Source organism: Heptranchias perlo, chromosome 11 (assembly GCF_035084215.1).
Source record: "Heptranchias perlo isolate sHepPer1 chromosome 11, sHepPer1.hap1, whole genome shotgun sequence".
NCBI classification, from domain to species: domain Eukaryota; kingdom Metazoa; phylum Chordata; class Chondrichthyes; order Hexanchiformes; family Hexanchidae; genus Heptranchias; species Heptranchias perlo.
The window spans coordinates 6,090,076-6,110,376 of NC_090335.1; the positions used below are offsets into that span (position 1 = coordinate 6,090,076).

The following is a 20,301-nucleotide window of genomic DNA, read 5'->3' on the forward strand; positions in this document are numbered from 1 at the left end:
GGGAGTGTTAGATGGGGAGGGGGGATTACACGGGGGGGCAGTGTTCGATGGGGAGGGGGATTACACGGGGGGGGGGGAGTGTTAGATGGGGAGGGGGGATTACACGGGGGGGGTGTTAGATGGGGAGGTGGGATTACACGGGGGGGGGAGTGTTAGATGGGGAGGGGGGATTACACGGGGGGGGTGTTAGATGGGGAGGTGGGATTACACGGGGGGGGGGGGGGTGTTAGATGAGGAGGTGGGATTACACGGGGGGGGGAGTGTTAGATGGGGAGGGGGGATTACACGGGGGGGGGTTGTTAGATGGGGAGGGGGGATTACACAGGGGGGGGTGTTAGATGGGGAGGTGGGATTACACGGGGGGGGGAGTGTTAGATGGGGAGGGGGGATTACACGGGGGGGGGTAGTGTTAGATGGGGAGGGGGTATTACACGGTGGGGCAGTGTTAGATGGGGAGGGGGGATTACACGGGGGGCAGTGTTAGATGGGGAGGGGGGATTACACGGGGGGGGGAGTGTTAGATGGGGAGGGGGGATTACACGGGTGGGGGAGTGTTAAATGGGGAGGGGGGATTACACGGGGGGGGGTGTTAGATGGGGGGGGGTTTACACGGGGGGGGAGTGTTCGATGGGGAGGGGGGATTACACGGGTGGGGGAGTGTTAGATGGGGAGGGGGGATTACACGGGGGGGTGTTAGATGGGGGGGGATTACATGGGGGGGTGGAGTGTTAGATGGGGAGGGGGGATTACACGGGGGGGGAGTGTTAGATGTGGAGGGGGGATTACACGGGGCGGGGGAGTGTTAGATGGGGAGGGGGGATTACACGGGGGGGGGAGTGTTAGATGGGGAGGGGGGATTACACGGGGCGGGGGAGTGTTAGATGGGGAGGGGGGATTACACGGCGGGGGGAGTGTTAGATGGGGAGGGGGGATTACACGGGGGGGGGGGAGTGTTAGATGGGGTGGGGGGATTACACGGTGGGGGGAGCGTTAAATGAGGTGGGGGGATTATACAGGGGGGAGTGTTAGGTGGGGTGAGGGGAGAAAGGTGACACGGAGAATTCGTTACATGGAGGAGGCAGGGTGACGGGGGAGTGCTTTACATGGGAAGGGGGAAGGGTGACATTGGGGGAGTGCTTTACATGGGGTGAGACCACGGTTTACACGAAGGAGAGATAGTGGATTACATGGGGAGGGTGGGCTTGGTGGGGGGAAAGGTGGGTTATGGGTGGGGGGGAGAGTGCGGGTCACAAGGCGCAGGAGAAAGTGGGTTACACCAGTGGGGGAAGAGGGTTTCACGTCGGGGGAGAGAGTTACATGGGATAGAGATGGTTACATGGTGCGGGGGAGAGGGTTTCCCGTGATGGGGGGTGCGGTTACACGAGGAGAGGGTGGGTTACACGGGGTGGGGGGGAAAGGTTACACAGCAGGCGAGAGCGCGGGTTACACGAGGACTCGGGGTTATAAGGGGGCGGGTGGAGATGGTTAAACGGGGGGAAAGGGTTAAATGGGGGAGAGGTTACACAGGGTGGGGAAAAGCTTACACTCGGAGGGAGGGGTGGTTACACGGTGGGGTGGGGGGAGGCAGATGGTTAAACAGTGGAGGGGGGGGGTTACATCGCACTTGAGTGCAATGACTGATTGTTTTGGTATCTTCCCTTGGTGAATGGTGTGAAGTTGTGGAAAGATTTGCAGGCTGGTTAATAGTCTGACAGGCTGAGTCGCAGCAGATGTTTGAGTGTCTGTGAGTTTTTTGTGGATGTGATTTTGGTCGTCCACCTAGACTCAAACTTACTGACAAGGAAGTTGGGCAACAGCTGTTCCCGTTCTGTCTAGCGTGTTCAGTGACTTTTTGGGAAGGTAAGGCTTACAGTCTCTGAAAGCATAATTTTTTTAAAAAGCTGGTTCTGAGAGAGTGACACTGCGCCCTATCTGAGAGTCACTTAATGAGGCGACTGAGAGTGACACTGCGCCCTATCTGAGAGTCACTTAATGAGGCGACTGAGAGTGACACTGCGCCCTATCTGAGAGTCACTTAATGAGGTGACTGAGAGTGACACTGCGCCCTATCTGAGAGTCACTTAATGAGGTGACTCAGAGTGACACTGCGCCCTATCTGAGAGTCACTTAATGAGGCAACTCAGAGTGACCCTGCACTATATTGGAAGTCAGCTGACCATGTCTAGGTAGAGGTGCTTTTTAAAGGATTGAGGTAAGGCTTGTGAGACCGAGGTTCGTTCCTCCCAATATGGTGAGCACTGAAGCCCTCTAAGGGGTTTGGACACATTGATGGCTGCTCACACAGACCCGTTTCCTGACTGTCCATTGCTGCTTTTGGGTGATTGAAATGTTAGGCTCAGAGCTTCAAAGATGTATTCTTCCAATCGAGTGCTCTGCATTCTTATCAAGGTTCACCAATTCTGTGATATTGGCCTGGGATTTACAGCACCATTGCAAACAGTGTCTGGCGGTGAGTAGCTTGGCATGCCCCTCGCTCTTCAATTCTTGTTTGATGCTGGGAAACCTCAGCCAATGATGGCCGATTATCTTCATTGTCAGGGCAAGTACGAATACACGAAAACGTGAGAAAGGCTCAGCACTTCCCACCCCGTCCATTGGATGGTGCACCCTCACAAAACCCGTCCATTGGATGGTGCACCCTTATAAAACCCGCCCATTGGATGGTGCACCCTCATAAAACCCGCCCATTGGATGGTGCACCCTCATAAAACCCACCCATTGGATGGTGCACCCTCATAAAACCCGCCCATTGGATGGTGCACCCTCACAAAACCCGTCCATTAAATGGTGCACCCTCACAAAATCTGCCCATTGGATGGTGCACCCTCATAAAACCCATCCATTGGATGGTGAACCCTCATAAAACCCGCCCATTGGATGGTGAACCCTCACAAAACCCGTCCATTGGATGGTGCACCCTCATAAAACCCACCCATTGGATGGTGCACCCTCATAAAACCCATCCATTGGATGGTGAACCCTCATAAAACCCGTCCATTGGATGGTGCACCCTCATAAAACCCATCCATTGGATGGTGAACCCTCATAAAACCCGTCCATTGGATGGTGCACCCTCATAAAACCCATCCATTGGATGGTGAACCCTCATAAAATCCGCCCATTGGATGGTGCACCCTCATAAAACCCATCCATTGGATGGTGCACCCTCATAAAACCCGCCCATTGGATGGTGAACCCTCATAAAACCCATCCATTGGATGGTGCACCCTCATAAAACCCATCCATTGGATGGTGAACCCTCATAAAACCCATCCATTGGATGGTGAACCCTCATAAAACCCGCCCATTGGATGGTGCACCCTCATAAAACCCATCCATTGGATGGTGAACCCTCATAAAACCCGTCCATTGGATGGTGCACCCTCATAAAAACCGCCCATTGGATGGTGCACCCTCATAAAACCCATCCATTGGATGGTGAACCCTCATAAAACCCGCCCATTGGATGGTGCACCCTCATAAAACCCATCCATTGGATGGTGAACCCTCACAAAACCCGTCCATTGGATGGTGCACCCTCACAAAACCCGTCCATTGGATGGTGCACCCTCATAAAACCCACCCATTGGATGGTGCACCCTCATAAAACCCACCCATTGGATGGTGCACCCTCATAAAACCCACCCATTGGATGGTGCACCCTCATAAAACCTGACCATTGGATGGTGAACCCTCATAAAACCTGTCCATTGGATGGTGCACCCTCACAAAACCCGTCCATTGGATGGTGCACCCTCACAAAACCCGTCCATTGGATGGTGCACCCTCATAAAACCCACCCATTGGATGGTGCACCCTCATAAAACCCACCCATTGGATGGTGCACCCTCATAAAACCGGTCCATTGGATGGTGCACCCTCATAAAACCGGTCCATTGGATGGTGCACCCTCATAAAACCGGTCCATTGGATGGTGAACCCTCATAAAACCTGTCCATTGGATGGTGCACCCTCACAAAACCCGTCCATTGGATGGTGCACCCTCATAAAACCCGTCCATTGGATGGTGCACCCTCATAAAACCCATCCATTGGATGGTGCACCCTCATAAAACCTGTCCATTGGATGGTGCACCCTCACAAAACCCGCCCATTGGATGGTGAACCCTCATAAAACCCGTCCATTGGATGGTGCACCCTCATAAAACCCGCCCATTGGATGGTGAACCCTCACAAAACCCATCCATTGGATGGTGCACCCTCACAAAACCCGTCCATTGGATGGTGCACCCTCATAAAACCTGTCCATTGGATGGTGCACCCTCACAAAACCCGCCCATTGGATGGTGAACCCTCATAAAACCCATCCATTGGATAGTGCACCCTCACAAAACCCGTCCATTGGATGGTGCACCCTCATAAAACCCACCCATTGGATGGTGAACCCTCACAAAACCCGTCCATTGGATGGTGCACCCTCATAAAACCCACCCATTGGATGGTGAACCCTCACAAAACCCATCCATTGGATGGTGCACCCTCATAAAACCCGTCCATTGGATGGTGAACCCTCACAAAACCCATCCATTGGATGGTGCACCCTCATAAATCCCGCCCATTGGATGGTGCACCCTCATAAAACCCATCCATTGGATGGTGCACCCTCATAAATCCCGCCCATTGGATGGTGCACCCTCATAAAACCCATCCATTGGATGGTGCACCCTCATAAATCCCGCCCATTGGATGGTGCACCCTCATAAAACCCGTCCATTGGATGGTGCACCCTCATAAAACCCACCCATTGGATGGTGCACCCTCATAAAACCCGTCCATTGGATGGTGAACCCTCACAAAACCCATCCATTGGATGGTGCACCCTCATAAATCCCGCCCATTGGATGGTGCACCCTCATAAAACCCATCCATTGGATGGTGCACCCTCATAAAACCCATCCATTGGATGGTGCACCCTCATAAACCGCCCCCCCCATCGATTCAATGGTGCATCCTCGTAAAACAAACCCAACCCATCGATTCAATGGTGTATCGTCGTAAACCCCCCCCACCCCATCGATTCAATGGTGTACCCTTATAAAAACCCCCCACCCCATCCACTCAATGGTGCTCCCTCATAACACCCCTCCACTCCATCGATTCAATGGTGCACCCTCATGAAAACCCCCCACCCCATCGATTTGATGGTGCACAATCATAAACACCCCCCCCAATCGATTCAATGGTGCACCCTCATAAAAAAAACTCCCACCCCATCAATTGGATGGTGCGCCCTCATAAACACACCCCATCAGATTTGATGGTGAATCCTCACCCTATCTGTTGGATGGTTCAACCTCAAACCCCAGCAGTTCTCACGCAGCTAATTGAACACAGCGCTGATACCGTGTTCTGTGTGTCTGGGTTGGTTGCGGCGACTTCAGGGACAGTACTAAACCTCTTTAATTGTCTCAGAAACAATACCACAACCAATGTATATATGTTTTTGTAAATTCTCTTGGGCCAAGCCCACAAGGGTTCATTACGACAAGCTCGGGTCCGACATCATGCTATAAACTGATAGCGCTCGTTGGCCACTGGCTGTAGCTGGGAGCAGGCAATTAGCTGTACTCTGTGCACTTTCCTCTCATTTCTAGTTTTGTCACTTTACCTTTATCTTTACAGAGAGGTTAAATCCATCTTCAGCTGTCCTGAATAATGGCACAATTTGAAGGGATTCAGCTTGGAGGTAATTTAAAATGGTTTATGCTTCATATAACTTTACCAGAAAATTTGCTGAGTAAAACTATCCAACTGTTTCTTCCAAATATTCTTTATCATTTTTATTCATATTTGTATTTCTGTTACCCTCGGTGTTTAATATTACTGTCAAGTTTTGGGATCTTTTGATCATTTTCCCCATATCTCTTACATTTAATCTTATATCCATGTTCTTTCATTCCAGATTCCTCCATCACTGGGAACAGTCTGTTGCTCTCCACTGTCCCATCCCCTCAGAATTTTAAACACCTCTAATAATCACCTGGTAATCTCCTCTGTTTCAAAAAAGAAATTAGCCTGGAAATGGGCCACTGTTGCAGTACTGACACCATCCGTATCTGGGGAGTTGTTCCTGCTGTCCAGAAAATCAAACATGCGTCAAGAAGACTAGGGTTGCCAACTCTGCCTGGATGTAGTCCTGGAGGGTTTTTCACATGACCTCCTCTGTCCAACTGCCCTGCCCCCAGGCTCCCCCAATGGGTCGCCCAACATTTCCATCCTCGTGGTGCACTGCCTTCCCACGGCCAATTGGAAAGCGAGCAGACTCTTCATTACCCGATTGGATGACTGTCAGTCAAACAGCCTTTTCTTTCCAGTCTCCAACATTTTTATAACTAATAAACAAAATTGTTGAAAGAATTTTTTTTGTAAGTGCCCCAATGGTTTTTCTCCTGGGTTGCTCCCAGCAGTGTCCTGGAGGTTAATCTTCATTTCCTGGTGACCCGAGGAAAAGCCTGGAGGGCTGGCGACCCTATGCGAGGCAGAGGCTGTGGTACTGCATGGTGGCCTCCCCTCTGTCCAAGAGTCAGGTAATGCTCAGAAGGACACTGGGCCTGAGAAGGACCACGTGGTCCCACAGACTCATTCTCCTTACCTGTCACTGTAATATCGCTTCCGTGAGTAACTGAGTTGACACTTTGTTTTTCTGCCGATGCCCCAGTGCTCTCGGGCCTCACGCTGTCTGCTCTGGGCAAAAGACAGAAGCAATGTCTCAGACTGAGGCAGTGGAGTGGGGGGGGGGGGGGTGGGGGATTTCAGGGGAATAAATTTCCCTAAAAGGTCAGTATTCCCCATGAGTTGCTCCTACTGGGATGACGATGTGTGAAGACTGAAGTTGAAAAGAATGAGCAAGGTGTTACTTCTGCTGAAAAGCTCCTTTTTTTTCTCTTCCTTTGGTTACAGAAGGGTGAGATGAAGTAAGGTGGGAGGAGGCTCGAGTGGAGCATAAACGCCGGCATAGACCAGTTGGGCCGAATGGCCTGTTTCTGTGCTGTAGATTCTATGTAATTCTATGTAATTCTATGTTGCAGGGAAGGGTGGTGACCCCATGAAGAATTATATCCAGAGCTCGCACGATATTCTGGTGACTGCACTGTACAATATTGACCCATTACTCGACCAAATGATCGCTTCACACCTCCTGACCAATGAGAATTACTATGAAATCCGAACTGAGAAGATCCCACCACAGAAAGCGAGGAAGCTGCTGGAGATCGTGCAGCTTCAGATGAATGAGAACGATGTGCTGAGATTTGTAGAGTGCCTGAGGAGGTGCAAACACCACTATCCCCGTCTAAAGCAGTGGCTGGCAGGGGACACCGGTCAGTTCTGTGTCCTGATTAAACACGACTACAGTAAATTAAAATACCAAATGTGTTCAATGATAACTTGGAGGTAGAGCAGATGTTTCCACTTGTGGGACAGTCTAAAACTAGGGATCATAAATATATGATAGTCACTAATAAAGCTAATAAGGAATTCAGGAGAAACCTCTTTACCCAGAGAGTGGTGAGAATGTGGAACTCGCTACCACAAGGAGTAGTTGAGGTGACTAGCATAGATGTATTTAAGGGGAAGCTAGATAGACACATGAGGGTGAAAGGAATAGAAGGATATGGTGATGGGGTTAGATGAAGTAGGGTGGGATGAGGCTGAATGGAGCATAAACACCAGCATACACCTGTTGGGCCGAATGGCCTGTTTCCGTGCTGTAAATACTATGTAATTCTATGTAATAACTTAAAAAGTTTTTTAAAAAGCAGGAGTTCCACCAATTTTGCCCCAGGAGGGAGTGGCAACTGTTTTCTAGAATCATAGAATCTAGAATGATTTCAGGGATGAGGGACTTTAGTTACGTGGCTAGACTGGAGAAGCTGGGGTTGTTCTCCTTGGAACAGAGACAGTTGCGAGGAGATTTGATAGAGATATTCAAAATCATGATGGGTCTAGACAGAGTAGATAGAGAGAAACTGTTCCCATTGGCGAAGGGTCAAGAACCAGAGGACATTGATTTAAGATGATTAGCAAAAGAACCAAAGATGATATGAGGAAAAGCTTTTTTACGCAGCGAGTGGTTAGGATCTGGAATGCACTGCCCGAGGGGGTGGTGGAGGCAGATTCAGTCATGGCCTTCAAAAGGGAACTGGATAAGTAGTTGGAAGGAAAAGATTTGCAAGGCTACTGGGATAGGGCGGGTGAGTGGGACTAGCTGGATTGCTCTTGCATAGAGCTGGCATGGGCTCGATGGGCTGAATGGCCTCCTTCCATGCTGTAACCTTTCTATTATTCATGATTCTATACAGCTCAGATGGAGGCTATTCGGCCCAGTGCCAGCTCTTTGAAAGGGAGTCCCATTCCCCTGCTCTTCGCTCATAGCCCTGCAATGCTTTCCTTTTCAAGTATATTTCCAGTTCCCTTTTGAAAGTTACTATTGAATCTGCTTCCTCCACCCTTTCAGGCAGCGCATTCCAGATCATAACAATAAGAATTAAAGGGAAATAGAGATCATTTTTTAAATTGAATTCAGCCACATTTCCATCTAGGAATTTCTGGCTCATGATCTAAAATGCTGATTAAGGGACGTGTCATATACAATGTGCTTCAGTTTAACTGGCAGTACAAGACTTTTTTTTTGATCGTTGAAATTGTTGCAATTAGTGTACTCCTGTACTCTGAGGTTTTTTTTGTTTTTATATTTTTATCTATCTTCATAAATCTTGCAACTGCATGCACTTCCTGTTGTCGCACTTAGTTCCTGTGTCACGCTTACTTCCGCCCCTGTCACGCCCGAGTAATGCCTGCTTCTAACTATCTATAGACTATGTTAAATTTGGTTCTATGTGCAGTATCCACATCCCACACAGTTGCCATCACTGTCATTTTCTTGGGTTCAGATTCACCGCCATAAGTGGACCTCGCATCCCCTATGACCCGGAGTGGGCCTTAATCTGCCCAATACCTGGCTAAGCGCTAGTGAGATCCAGGGATCACAGCAGAGAACACTTACTCTGTCCATCAGCTACTGGAACGTGTCACGTGCCACCATATCACTGCCCTCTCTTCGAAAAGCAGACAAAGTGCCCTGTATCGGACCGAGACTCCGACTCTAAATCAATGGATGGTTTTATTTAAATAAAACAAGTAAATAAACAATATACCATATGAAACAGAGAACCATACATTTCACTATCCTCCTCAATACATCAAATAATAAAGACTCTACTCATTTTCTCGCTATGCATAAACTTTAAACCACAAGCTCACTTCTTACTCTGTGAAACGTGTCGTAGATTGCAATTGACTTCGTTGCTGTGCTGGAAGGTCAGGTAAAGCAGGCTTCCTACAGAAATATAATTGAAACCTCTTTGAAATTATATTGAAACAAAAGGCTGCATTCCCCTTACCAGTATAGTTAATCTTTGACAATGCTCTATGTGGTTGCCCTGCAATGTGAAACCTGTAGCCAGTTAGCACTTCAGGTTTCTTCTTGTGCTTTTCCGAACACTTAGCATCTTGTGAAGCTGATCAAGCCAGGCTGCCTGGTCGCTGAGCTCAGAAGGTAAATTGTAGCTGAGAGTTGATTACGAGCTGATTTGAGAATGTGTTTTCTATATTTACAGGTATCAAACGTGGACCAACAGGTATGTCATCTCACCTCGTCACTCAAACTGTAGGAATAAGTTAATGTGTGTAAAAATCTGTCTTTGGCCTTTGACGTTGAGCTGTGAACTTACCTCTTGTGTCTGCGGCTGTATCTTCCGTGCTGGTCTGCACCCCCGATTTGGACACTTTCAGGTGGGTATTTTGCCATGTTTTATAAGCTGCCATCAGTGCGACAACAGGAGAGATGGGGTATTTCTGTGATTCAGCTAATAGAGTCTGACCATTGTCAACAACAACAACTTGCATTTATATAGCACGTTTAACGTAATAAAACAAGGTGCTTCACAGGAGCGATTATCAAACAAAATTTGAAACTGAATCACATGAGATATTAGGACAGGTGATCAAAAGCTTGGACAAAGAGGTAGGTTTTAAGGAGCGTCTTAAAGGAGGAGAGAGAGGTAGAGAGGTTTAGGGAGGGAATTCCAGAGCTTTGGGCATAAGCAGCTGAAGGCACGGCCGCCAATAGTGGACCAAAGAAAATCGGGGATGCACGAGAGGCCAGAATTGGATGAACGCAGAGATCTCGGAGGAGGAGGTAGGGAGGGGCGAGGCCATGGAAGGATTTGAGCACAAGGTGAGACTTTTAAAATCGAGGCTTTGCTGGACCAGTTACACAATAACTGATACGTTGATATGGTGAAATGAAATAAGGTGGGAGGAGGCTCGTGTGGAGTACAAACACCGACATAGACCTATTGGGCCGAATGGCCTGTTTCTGTGCTGTAAATTCTATGTAATTCTGTGTAACTCATTGCGCTGTCGGAGGTGCCATCTTTTGGATGCGACGTTAAACCGAGGCCCCACCTGTCCTCTCGGGTGGATATAAATGATCCCATGGCACTATTCGAAAAAGAGTAGGGGAGTTCTCCCTGGTGTCCTGGCCAATATTTATCCCTCAACCAACATCACTGACAATCGGACCTTGCTGTGTGCAGAATTGGCTGCCGCGTTTCCTGCATTACAACAGTGACTATACTATATTTCATTGGCTGTAAAGTGCTTTGGGGCATCCTGAGGTTGTGAAAGGATTTATATAAATGCAAGTTCTTTCTTTTCTTCTATGAACACAAGATAGAAGTGTTGGGTTAAAACCTGATCTGTAGCAAGCATTACAAGCCGTGCATGCAGTATACACGGCAAACTGACAGCAGAAACTTCCGGGCACGGCCTCTGGGTTAGTTCCACATCACTCGAGTCAGGTGGTGACAGCCTGTTAAAGGAATGTGCTTCTGTTTTTCAATTGTAGAGAACCACTTGGCAAGGGAATAAAGTCAGTATAAATAAGACTTTAACTTGGGTACGTTTTGTATCCCTGTAGAGCAGAAACTACAGAAACAGGCAAATGTTCTGTGTCAGCGGCTTGGGCATTCGGTTACTCCCATCGCCATGAGGTTATTCTCCAATGAAACGATTTCACAGTACGAGCTGGACATCGTACAGGGGGAGACTACACTCTACTGTCAAGCCCAGCGCTTGATTAGCATATGCTTACAGAAAGGAGAGCACTCCTGCCAGAGACTCACTGAAGCTCTACACGAAGAAGACACAATCCTGGCACAAGACATTGATGGTGAGTGCATACTTCATCGTTTGGTTTAGTGCAAGTTAGTCTGGGGTCATGGAAGGAAGGTTATCATCGCCAAGTAAAGACCTTGCATGAAACAGTCACAGTACAGATTAATTTGTTAAAGATTTTGAATGTGAAATGTGCGTCATGAAGTAAGTTATTTTCTTGAGTTCTTGCAAATGCCCTAAACCAAAGAATTTGGTGCTGTTCCAATAATGGGTAAACTGCCAGTTCTTCGACTTTTGGGCATTGTCAGCAGGGTCATTAACCCCAGAAGTGCCGATAGGCAATGTCACCGAACAGTCACATTGTCTGAGGTGGGTGATGTCACCGAACAGTCACATTGTCTGAGGTGGGTGATGTCACCGAACAGTCACATGGTCCCTGAGGTGGGTGATGTCACCGAACAGTCACATTGTCTGAGGTGGGTGATGTCACTGAACAGTCACATGGTCCCTAAGGTGGGTGATGTCACTGAACAGTCACATGGTCCCTGAGGTGGGTGATGTCACTGAACAGTCACATGGTCCCTGAGGTGGGGGATGTCACTGAACAGTCACATGGTCGGAGGTGGGTGATGTCACTGAACAGTCACATGGTCCCTGAGGTGGGTGATGTCACTGAACAGTCACATGGTCGGAGGTGGGTGATGTCACTGAACAGTCACATGGTCCCTGAGGTGGGTGATGTCACTGAACAGTCACATGGTCCCTGAGGTGGGTGATGTCACTGAACAGTCACATGGTCGGAGGTGGGTGATGTCACTGAACAGTCACATGGTCCCTGAGGTGGGTGATGTCACTGAACAGTCACATGGTCCCTGAGGTGGGTGATGTCACTGAACAGTCACATGGTTGGAGGTGGGTGATGTCACTGAACAGTCACATGGTCCCTGAGGTGGGTGATGTCACTGAACAGTCACGATTGGAGGTGAGTGATGTCACTGAACAGTCACATGGTCCCAGGTGGATGATGTCACTGAACAGTCACATGGGGTCCGATTTTCGGATGGCCGAGCGGGTGAGTTTGGGGCGGGGGTGCTCCTAAAATGCTGGAATCCCGGAGCAGGCTCGGCGCCCGGCTCCAACTCGCTGACTTCAGGGTTCCTCAGTGACACGTTCGGGTGCGCGTGCAGCTCCCGAATGCGGGATTCCCACCGACAATTAAAGCTGGCGGGATGCTGCTTTAGATAGTTAGGTAGACAGTTGTGGTACTTGAGAGACCTCATTGAGTGGAGATTTTGGCAGGGGTGCAATTTTGAAGGATCCTCAGCGTGTTTCCCATGCTGTGGGAAACACTCCCTGTTGTAGCAGATGTGTTTCAGCCAGCAGCCAGTGGGAGATGCAAGGAACAGGTGGGAGAAACCCTCATTTATTGCAGCAGGGCATTCTGTCACTTCAGACAAAGTTTTACCTGCAACACTTTTGTCTTTCCACTCAAAATTCTTAATTTATACCCTAAACTCTGCTGTGCAAACACATTTACCTGCTTTGCGGACCCCCTCAAACTCACACCGTCAGAATGGCGGCCGCCATAGTTGCATTCATCACTTCATCTGAGGATGAGCAACATCACCAGCCTCGCCAGGCACGCTGTCCACATGGAGCTCCACAACACAGTGCTGCGCCACAGGCACCTGCACAACAGCACAGAGGGCAACAACAGAGAGAGTGACGTCGCAGGAGGCACTACCCTCGCAACAGGGTCTACAGACCGAGGCTCAGCTTCCTGGACCTCTCTGAGGAGCAGTGCATATGGAGGCTCAGAGTCAGTCGCCAGGCAGTCGCGAACATCTGCAGCCTCCTTCATGCCGAGCTGCTCCCGGCTGGGCCTGAGCAGCATCTTCTTACCTGTCGCTGTCAAAGTCACCACTGTCCTCAACTTCTTCGCCTCCGGATCGTTCCAGGGTGCCGCCGGGGACATCACCAGGGTCTCTCAGTCGTCTGCACACAAGTGCATAAGGCAGGTCACCGACGGCTTGTTTCGCAGGGCCTCGCATGACGTCAACTTCCCCATGGATCACCTCAGCCAGACGGAGAGGGCAGTGGGATTCCAGGCTGTGGCTGGCTTCCCACGGGTGCAGGGTGAAATCGATAGCACCCATACAGCAATACGAGCACCTCCACACGAGCCAGGACTGTTCATCAACAGGAAGGGCTATCACTCCATCAACACTCAGCTCATCTGTGACCACCGCAAGAGATTCCTTCACGTGTGCGCCAGATACTCTGGCAGCTGCCACGATTCCTTCATCCTCCAGGAGTCCAACATCCCGCCCCTCTTCCACGCACCGAACACCCGCAAGGGCTGGCTCCTCGGGGACAAGGGATACCCCCTGCACTTGTGGCTCATGACACCTCTGAGGAACCCACCACCGAGCAACAGCGTCGATATAACGACAGCCACGTCGTCACCAGGTCTACAATTGAGCATGCTATAGGGCTGCTCAAGATACGCTTCAGGTACCTTAATCGTTCTGGGGGAGCGCTCCAATACACACCAGACAGATTGGGATGCATTATAGTCGTCTGTTGTGCCCTGCACAACATGGCACAACAGACAGGGGTGCCACTGGAGGAGGCCCCGTCCACATCTGCCACCCACATTGAGGAGGAGGAGGAGGAGGAGGAGGAGGAGGAGGAGGAGGAGGAGCCCATGGGCAGAACAGCGGCTCACCTGGCTGCTCGTGAGGCCAGGGAGTCACTGATATGTGAACGGTTCTCCTAACATCAGACAGTGTGAAGAGTCCAGTCCTCACCACCCGGACAGAGCAGTGCCCACACCAGCCCCTCCCCTCCCCCCCCCGCCCCCTGCACAAAATAGTCGTGCAACTACATCTAAACCCACTGTAGAGTGACCCAATGGGTGGCATCAAGTGTGGGTGTTCATGGTGAACCTCATGAAAAGGCCCTATCACAAAAGCCAGTCAAGAATGGCCAAGACGTGGCAGTAGTGGTGACAATAATAATATTTAATGCTCCAAATATAAATAAAAAACATGACCAACCGTCAAACACCCTTGTGCATCCCCTTTGTGCTCACAAAACCTTTGCCTTAGGCTTCCGACTACTCCTACATGGTGCTTCCCCTGCGGCTGCAGCAGAAGTAGTGACAGGTTGCTCTTGTTCATGCCCTGACTGATTAGATGCTTTGGGCCAACGCCCTCTGGGTTTTGGTGCCCGTGAGGGCCCCTCCAAAGACTGCTCCCCCTGCACCTGAGCAAGGGCAGACTCGGCCACCTGGAGAGGAGGCAGCATTGCGGGTACGGGTTGAGAGGGGGATAACGGGTGAGACCTGGGAGCGCTTTGATTGGTGTCCCCACTTCCATGTCCCCTTTCGCCATCTTCCCTCCCATGGGCCAGGCCCACACCATTCCTACCACTCTGCTGGATGACAGTTTGGAGGACATGTGTAAAGCCTTGTAAGGCCAGTGCCACAGTATCTGCCTGCCTGTTTAAGGCGGCAGAATGTTACTCACCCTGAGTCCAAATGGCCATTGTCAAGGCCTCAGTGGACTCATTGGTGAGCCGTGCTTGAAGCTTGATGGAGGCTAGCCTTCCCTCCATTGCAGATATTCCCGCACTTACCCGCGACACTATCTCAGAGATGCCCCTCACGTCTCTGTGACAGTATCTCAGAGATTCCCTCCTGTACCTGTGCACCATTCCACTCATGCAGGAGCTGGACTCCTCTATCCTCTGCCCGATTATGGAGAGTGTGTGTCGCACCTGTTCCAGCACCTCGCAAATGTGCTGCTGCCCCTCGATCATTCTCCTTTTCATGGATGGCCCCCAGGGTTCAGCATCTGTTGCCAGCTGAGCAGAGCCTGGAGAAGAATGCTTCCACTGACGCGGACTCTCCACAGCTGCCCCTGCCACCAGGGTCTGCTCGTGCTCACGTGTGTGGTGACTCACCATGTATGACCCCAACTAACTGAGGACGGGGATCCACCAAGTTGTGTGTTTCTGCGCTGGTGGATGGCTCGCTCAGATGTGACGGTGCCTCCTCAGAGGCCGGCAGGTCCTCTGAGGAATCGCCCTCCACCGTCACGGCGGTCGCTGAAGGCCCTGTAAGAGAACAGAAGGCAATATGCTTAAGCATGATGACAGATGTTGAGGTGCTGAAGATGGCAAGGCATGTTAACATCAATTGCTATTGTGAGTGCTGAATGTTAAAGTTCTGTCACCAGCTGTTTGACGGGTGGCAGTCTCGGCGTCCCGATGGACAGGCACTCGAGGGTGCAGCTCAGTTCCAGAGCCTCCTGCTTGGCGTCTGTGAGGATGACGGTTTGTTGTGGCCCCCTCCGGTCCTCGCCCTCTCCAGTCCATTCTGGGCTCTCTTCTCCTGTAAAGGGAGAAAGTAGAGAGAAGTGAGTGAGGGATGGTGACGTGGCCAACTGCTGAATGCATTGGTTTGGGTGAGGCTGACCGTGAAAGAGATGCGTCAGAGGGTGAGTATGAGACAGAGCCGTGACATTGTATGAGGATTGGGTTGAGTGGTAGCGGTGGGATGAGTACTGGGGAGGTGAGGAAGTGCAGGTAAGTTGAGGATGAGGTTTGAGTGGGTGTGAGGAGTGATGTGATAGAGTAGTGTTGGCAGTGCAGAAGGAGTTGTGGGGTGGGGGCGGTGATGTGGAAGACGGAGTGTAGGAGAATGATTAAGTGTCATCACTTTGGCTGACCTACTTAGGTCATTGAAGCGCTTCCTGCACTGGATCCAGGTGCAGGAGACCTCCTCTGCCACCTCGAGCCAGGCCTTCTTGGTGGCAGAGGCAGGCCACTTCCTCCCGTCCGCCGGGTAGAAAATATCCCTCCCCCTCCTCAACCCATCCAGTAGGACCTGGAGCGAGGCATCAGTAAATCTGGGAGCTGCCTTTTCCCTGGGCTGCTCCATTCAATAATTTTGGTTGTTTGCTCCAGGAGCAGCATTGGAGGACTGCCCCTTTAAATAGGTCTCCTCCAGCTGACAGCCTGTGATGCGGGTGCAAAGTTCGCCCGCTGCGCAGGAAACCCGGAAGCCACGGTAAGTGGCTTCAATTTACCCGCGATCGCGCGGGGAGCGGACAGATTTTACTGGGCGGGTTACTCACGCGCCCAGTCGCCCCCCGGCTGCTATCCCGTCTCCCTGGTAATGTCGGGGCCATGGTCTCTCAGATGAGCGTTGTCACTGAACAGTCACATAGTCCAAGGTGGGTGATGTTACTGAACAGTCACATGGTCCCTGAGGTGAGTGATGTCATTAAACACGTTGCCATGTTTGAATCAGTGCGGCTTAGGACCAAATCTTGGAAGTTGGTGAATAATTTTACCTCACTCTCTCTCTTTCTATTTACAGAAGCTGTTTATGCGAAGGAACCGTTATTTTCTGTGCAGCCACAGCAAGGTAGGGGAGCTGGTTCCACACAAAACCTCGACAATATCAGGGTTAGTTATTTACAGAAAGTGCCCCACAGTGAGGTGTTGGTATTAATCACAAGTCATGTGATGCTCACTGTATCAGTATTTGCCCCTTGGTAAGGTCTTGGTATTAATCACAAGTCATGTGATGCTCACTGTATCAGTGTTTGCCCCTTGGTAAGGTCTTGGTATTAATCACAAGTCACGCGATGCTCACTGTATCAGTGTTTGCCCCTTGGTAAGGTCTTGGTATTAATCACAAGTCACGCGATGCTCACTGTATCAGTGTTTGCCCCTTGGTAAGGTCTTGGTATTAATCACAAGTCACGAGATGCTCACCGTATCAGTGTTTTCCCCTTGGTAAGGTCTTGGTATTAATCACAAGTCACATGATGCTCACCGTATCAGTGTTTGCCCCACAGTGAGGTGTTGGTATTAATCACAAGTCACGTGATGCTCACTGTATCAGTGTTTGCCCCACAGTGAGGTGTTGGTATTAATCACAAGTCACGCGATGCTCACTGTATCAGTGTTTGCCCCACTGTGAGGTGTTGGTATTAATCACAAGTCACGCGATGCTCACTGTATCAGTGTTTGCCCCTTGGTAAGGTCTTGGTATTAATCACAAGTCACGCGATGCTCACTGTATCAGTGTTTGCCCCTTGGTGAGGTGTTGGTATTAATCACAAGTCACATGATGCTCACTGTATCAGTGTTTGCCCCTTGGTAAGGTCTTGGTATTAATCACAAGTCACATGATGCTCACTGTATCAGTGTTTGCCCCTTGGTAAGGTCTTGGTATTAATCACAAGTCACATGATGCTCACCGTATCAGTGTTTGCCCCTTGGTAAGGTCTTGGTATTAATCACAAGTCACATGATGCTCACCGTATCAGTGTTTGCCCCTTGGTAAGGTCTTGGTATTAATCACAAGTCACATGATGCTCACCGTATCAGTGTTTGCCCCTTGGTGAGGTCTTGGTATTAATCACAAGTCACATGATGCTCACTGTATCAGTATTTGCCCCTTGGTAAGGTCTTGGTATTAATCACAAGTCACATGATGCTCACTGTATCAGTGTTTGCCCCACAGTGAGGTGTTGGTATAATTCACAGGTCTCGGTGATGCTCACTGTATCAGTGTTATTAACATTCATCTACATTCACAATTCTTCACACTGAATTTGGAGCAGTTCAAATTCAATTTTACCTACTCTCCCTTGTCTCACTCTCGCCTCTGAGTCAGAATGTCGTGGGTTCAAGAAATCATCCAATATAAGTCAGTCCGTGAGCTCAGGTGAATAGACTGATCTAATATAATGACCGTGGACAATCCATCGGAAGGGTCGAAACCATTTCCATTCTCTAAAGCACTTCTGTTCAGTGAATTGAACCCCTCGGGAACTAAATTGAACTTAAGTGCAGCATTTTAATATAAATCGTACCAAGATCTCTCCATGGAGAAATCCCAAAGCATGGGATGAAGTGAGTGAGGTGCTGACTGTTTGATGTAGTCTACATGGATTTTAGCAAGGCTTTTGACAAGGTCCCCACATGGCAGACTGGTCCATAAAGTAAAGGCCCATGGGATCCAAGGGAAAGTGGCAAATTGGATCCAAAATTGGCTCAGTGGCAGGAAGCAGTGGGTGACGGGTGTTTTTGTGACTGTTTCCAGGGGGTTTCCACTGGAAAGCAGGGCTCAGTACTAGGTCCCTTGCTTTTTGTAATACATATCAATGATTTGGACTTAAATGTAGAGGGCACGATTAAGAAGTTTGCAGATGATACAAAAATTGGCCCTATGGTTGATAGTGAGGAAGAAAGCTGCAGACTGCAGAAAGATGGGCAGAAAAGTGGCAAATGGAATTCAGGCTGGAGAAGTGTGAGGTAATGCATTTGGGGAGAGCAAACAAGGCAAAGGAGTACACAATAAATGGGAGGATACTGAGAGGTGTAGAGGGAAAAAGGGACCTTGGAGTGCATGTCCACAGATCCCTGAAGCAGGACAGGTAGATAACGTGGGTAAGAAGGCATACGGGATACTTTCCTTTATTAGCCAAGGCATAGAATATAAGAGCAGGGAGGTTATGGTGGAACTGCATGAAACACTAGTTAGGCCACAGTTAGAATACTACATACAGTTCTGGTAACCACATTACAGGAAGGATGTGATTGCACTAGAGAGGGTACAGAGGAGATTTACAAGGATGTTGCCAGGACTGGAGAATTTTAGCTATGAGGAAAGATTGGATAGGCTGGGGTTGTTTACTTCGGAACAGAGGAGACTGAGGGGAGATTTAATTGAGGTGTATAAAATTATGAGGGGCCTAGATAGAGTGGATAGGAAGGACCTATTTCCCTTAGCGGAGGGGTCAATAACCTGGGGGCATAGATTTAAACTAATTGGTAGAAGGATTAGAGGGGAGCTGAGGAGAATTTTTTTCACCTAGCGGGTGGTGGGGGTCTGGAACTCAGTGCCTGAAAGGGGGTAGAGGCAGAAACCCTCATCACGTTTAAAAAGTACTTGGATATGCACTTGAAGTGCCGCAACCTATAAGGCTACGGACCAAGTGCTGGAAAGTCAGATTAGGCTGGATGGCTGTTTTTTGGCCGGCACAGACACAATGGGCTGAATGGCCTCCTTGCTGTAAATTTCTATGATTCTATAATTCTATGACTGCTATGTAGGAAAACAGTGGAAAACAAGGAAATGGCAGAGGAATTGAACAGATAATTTGTATCGGTCTTCACGGTAGAAGACACTAATAACATACCAATAATAGTAGAAAATTAAGGGGCAAAGGGGAGGGAAGAACTAAAAACAATCATTATCACTGGAGAAAAACTACTAGGTAAACAAATGGGTCTAAAGGCTAACAAGTCCCCTGGACTTGATGGTTTACATCCAAGGGTCTTAAAGGAAGTGGCTACAGAGATAGTGGATGCATTAGTTGTAATCTTCAAGAATTCACTAGATTCTGGAAAGGTCCCAGCAGATTGGAAAACCGCAAATGTAACACCCCTATTCAAGAAGGGAGTGAGACAGATAGCAGGTAACTATAGACCAGTTAGCCTAACATCTGTCATTGGGAAAATGCTAGAATCCATTATTAAGGAAGTAGTAGCAGGACATTTGGAGACTCATAATACAATCAAGGAGAGTCAACATGGTTTTATGAAGGGGAAATCACGTCTGACAAATTTATTAGAGTTCTTTGAGGAAGTAATGGGCAGGGTGGATAAAGGGGAACCAATGGATGCAGAATATTTGGATTTCCAAAAGGCATTCGATAAGGTGCCACATAAAGGTTACTGCACAAAATAAGAGCTCATGGTGTTGGGGGTAATATACTGGCATGGATAGAGGATTGGGTAACTGACAGAAAACAGAGAGTCCGGATAAAAGGGTCATTTTCAAAATGGCAATCTGTAACTAGTGGGGTGTTGCAGGGATCAGTGCTGGGGCCTTAACTATTTACAATATATATCAATGACTTGGATGAAGGAACAGAGTGTCACGTGGCCGAATTTGCTGATAATACAAAGATAGGTGGAAAAGCAAGTTACGAGGAGGACACAAAGTGTCTGCAAAGGGATATTGACAGGTTAAGCGAATGGGCAAAAATTTGGCAGA

At 49.2% G+C, this 20,301-nt stretch overlaps 1 protein-coding gene across 1 annotated transcript in view; it reads left to right on the forward strand.

The window, feature by feature from the left end:
• Positions 1-1,799: 1,799 nt before the first annotated feature.
• The window catches only part of LOC137327068 (uncharacterized), a 40,241-nt gene continuing 21,739 nt past the window's right edge, over positions 1,800-20,301 (forward strand). The window contains exons 1-6 of the mRNA XM_067992477.1: positions 1,800-1,860; positions 5,664-5,727; positions 7,070-7,360; positions 9,659-9,679; positions 11,023-11,274; positions 16,606-16,653. Of these exons, the coding sequence (XP_067848578.1) occupies positions 5,697-5,727; positions 7,070-7,360; positions 9,659-9,679; positions 11,023-11,274; positions 16,606-16,653 (643 nt within the window). The 5' untranslated portion in view covers positions 1,800-1,860; positions 5,664-5,696. The remainder of the gene's footprint in view (positions 1,861-5,663; positions 5,728-7,069; positions 7,361-9,658; positions 9,680-11,022; positions 11,275-16,605; positions 16,654-20,301) is intronic.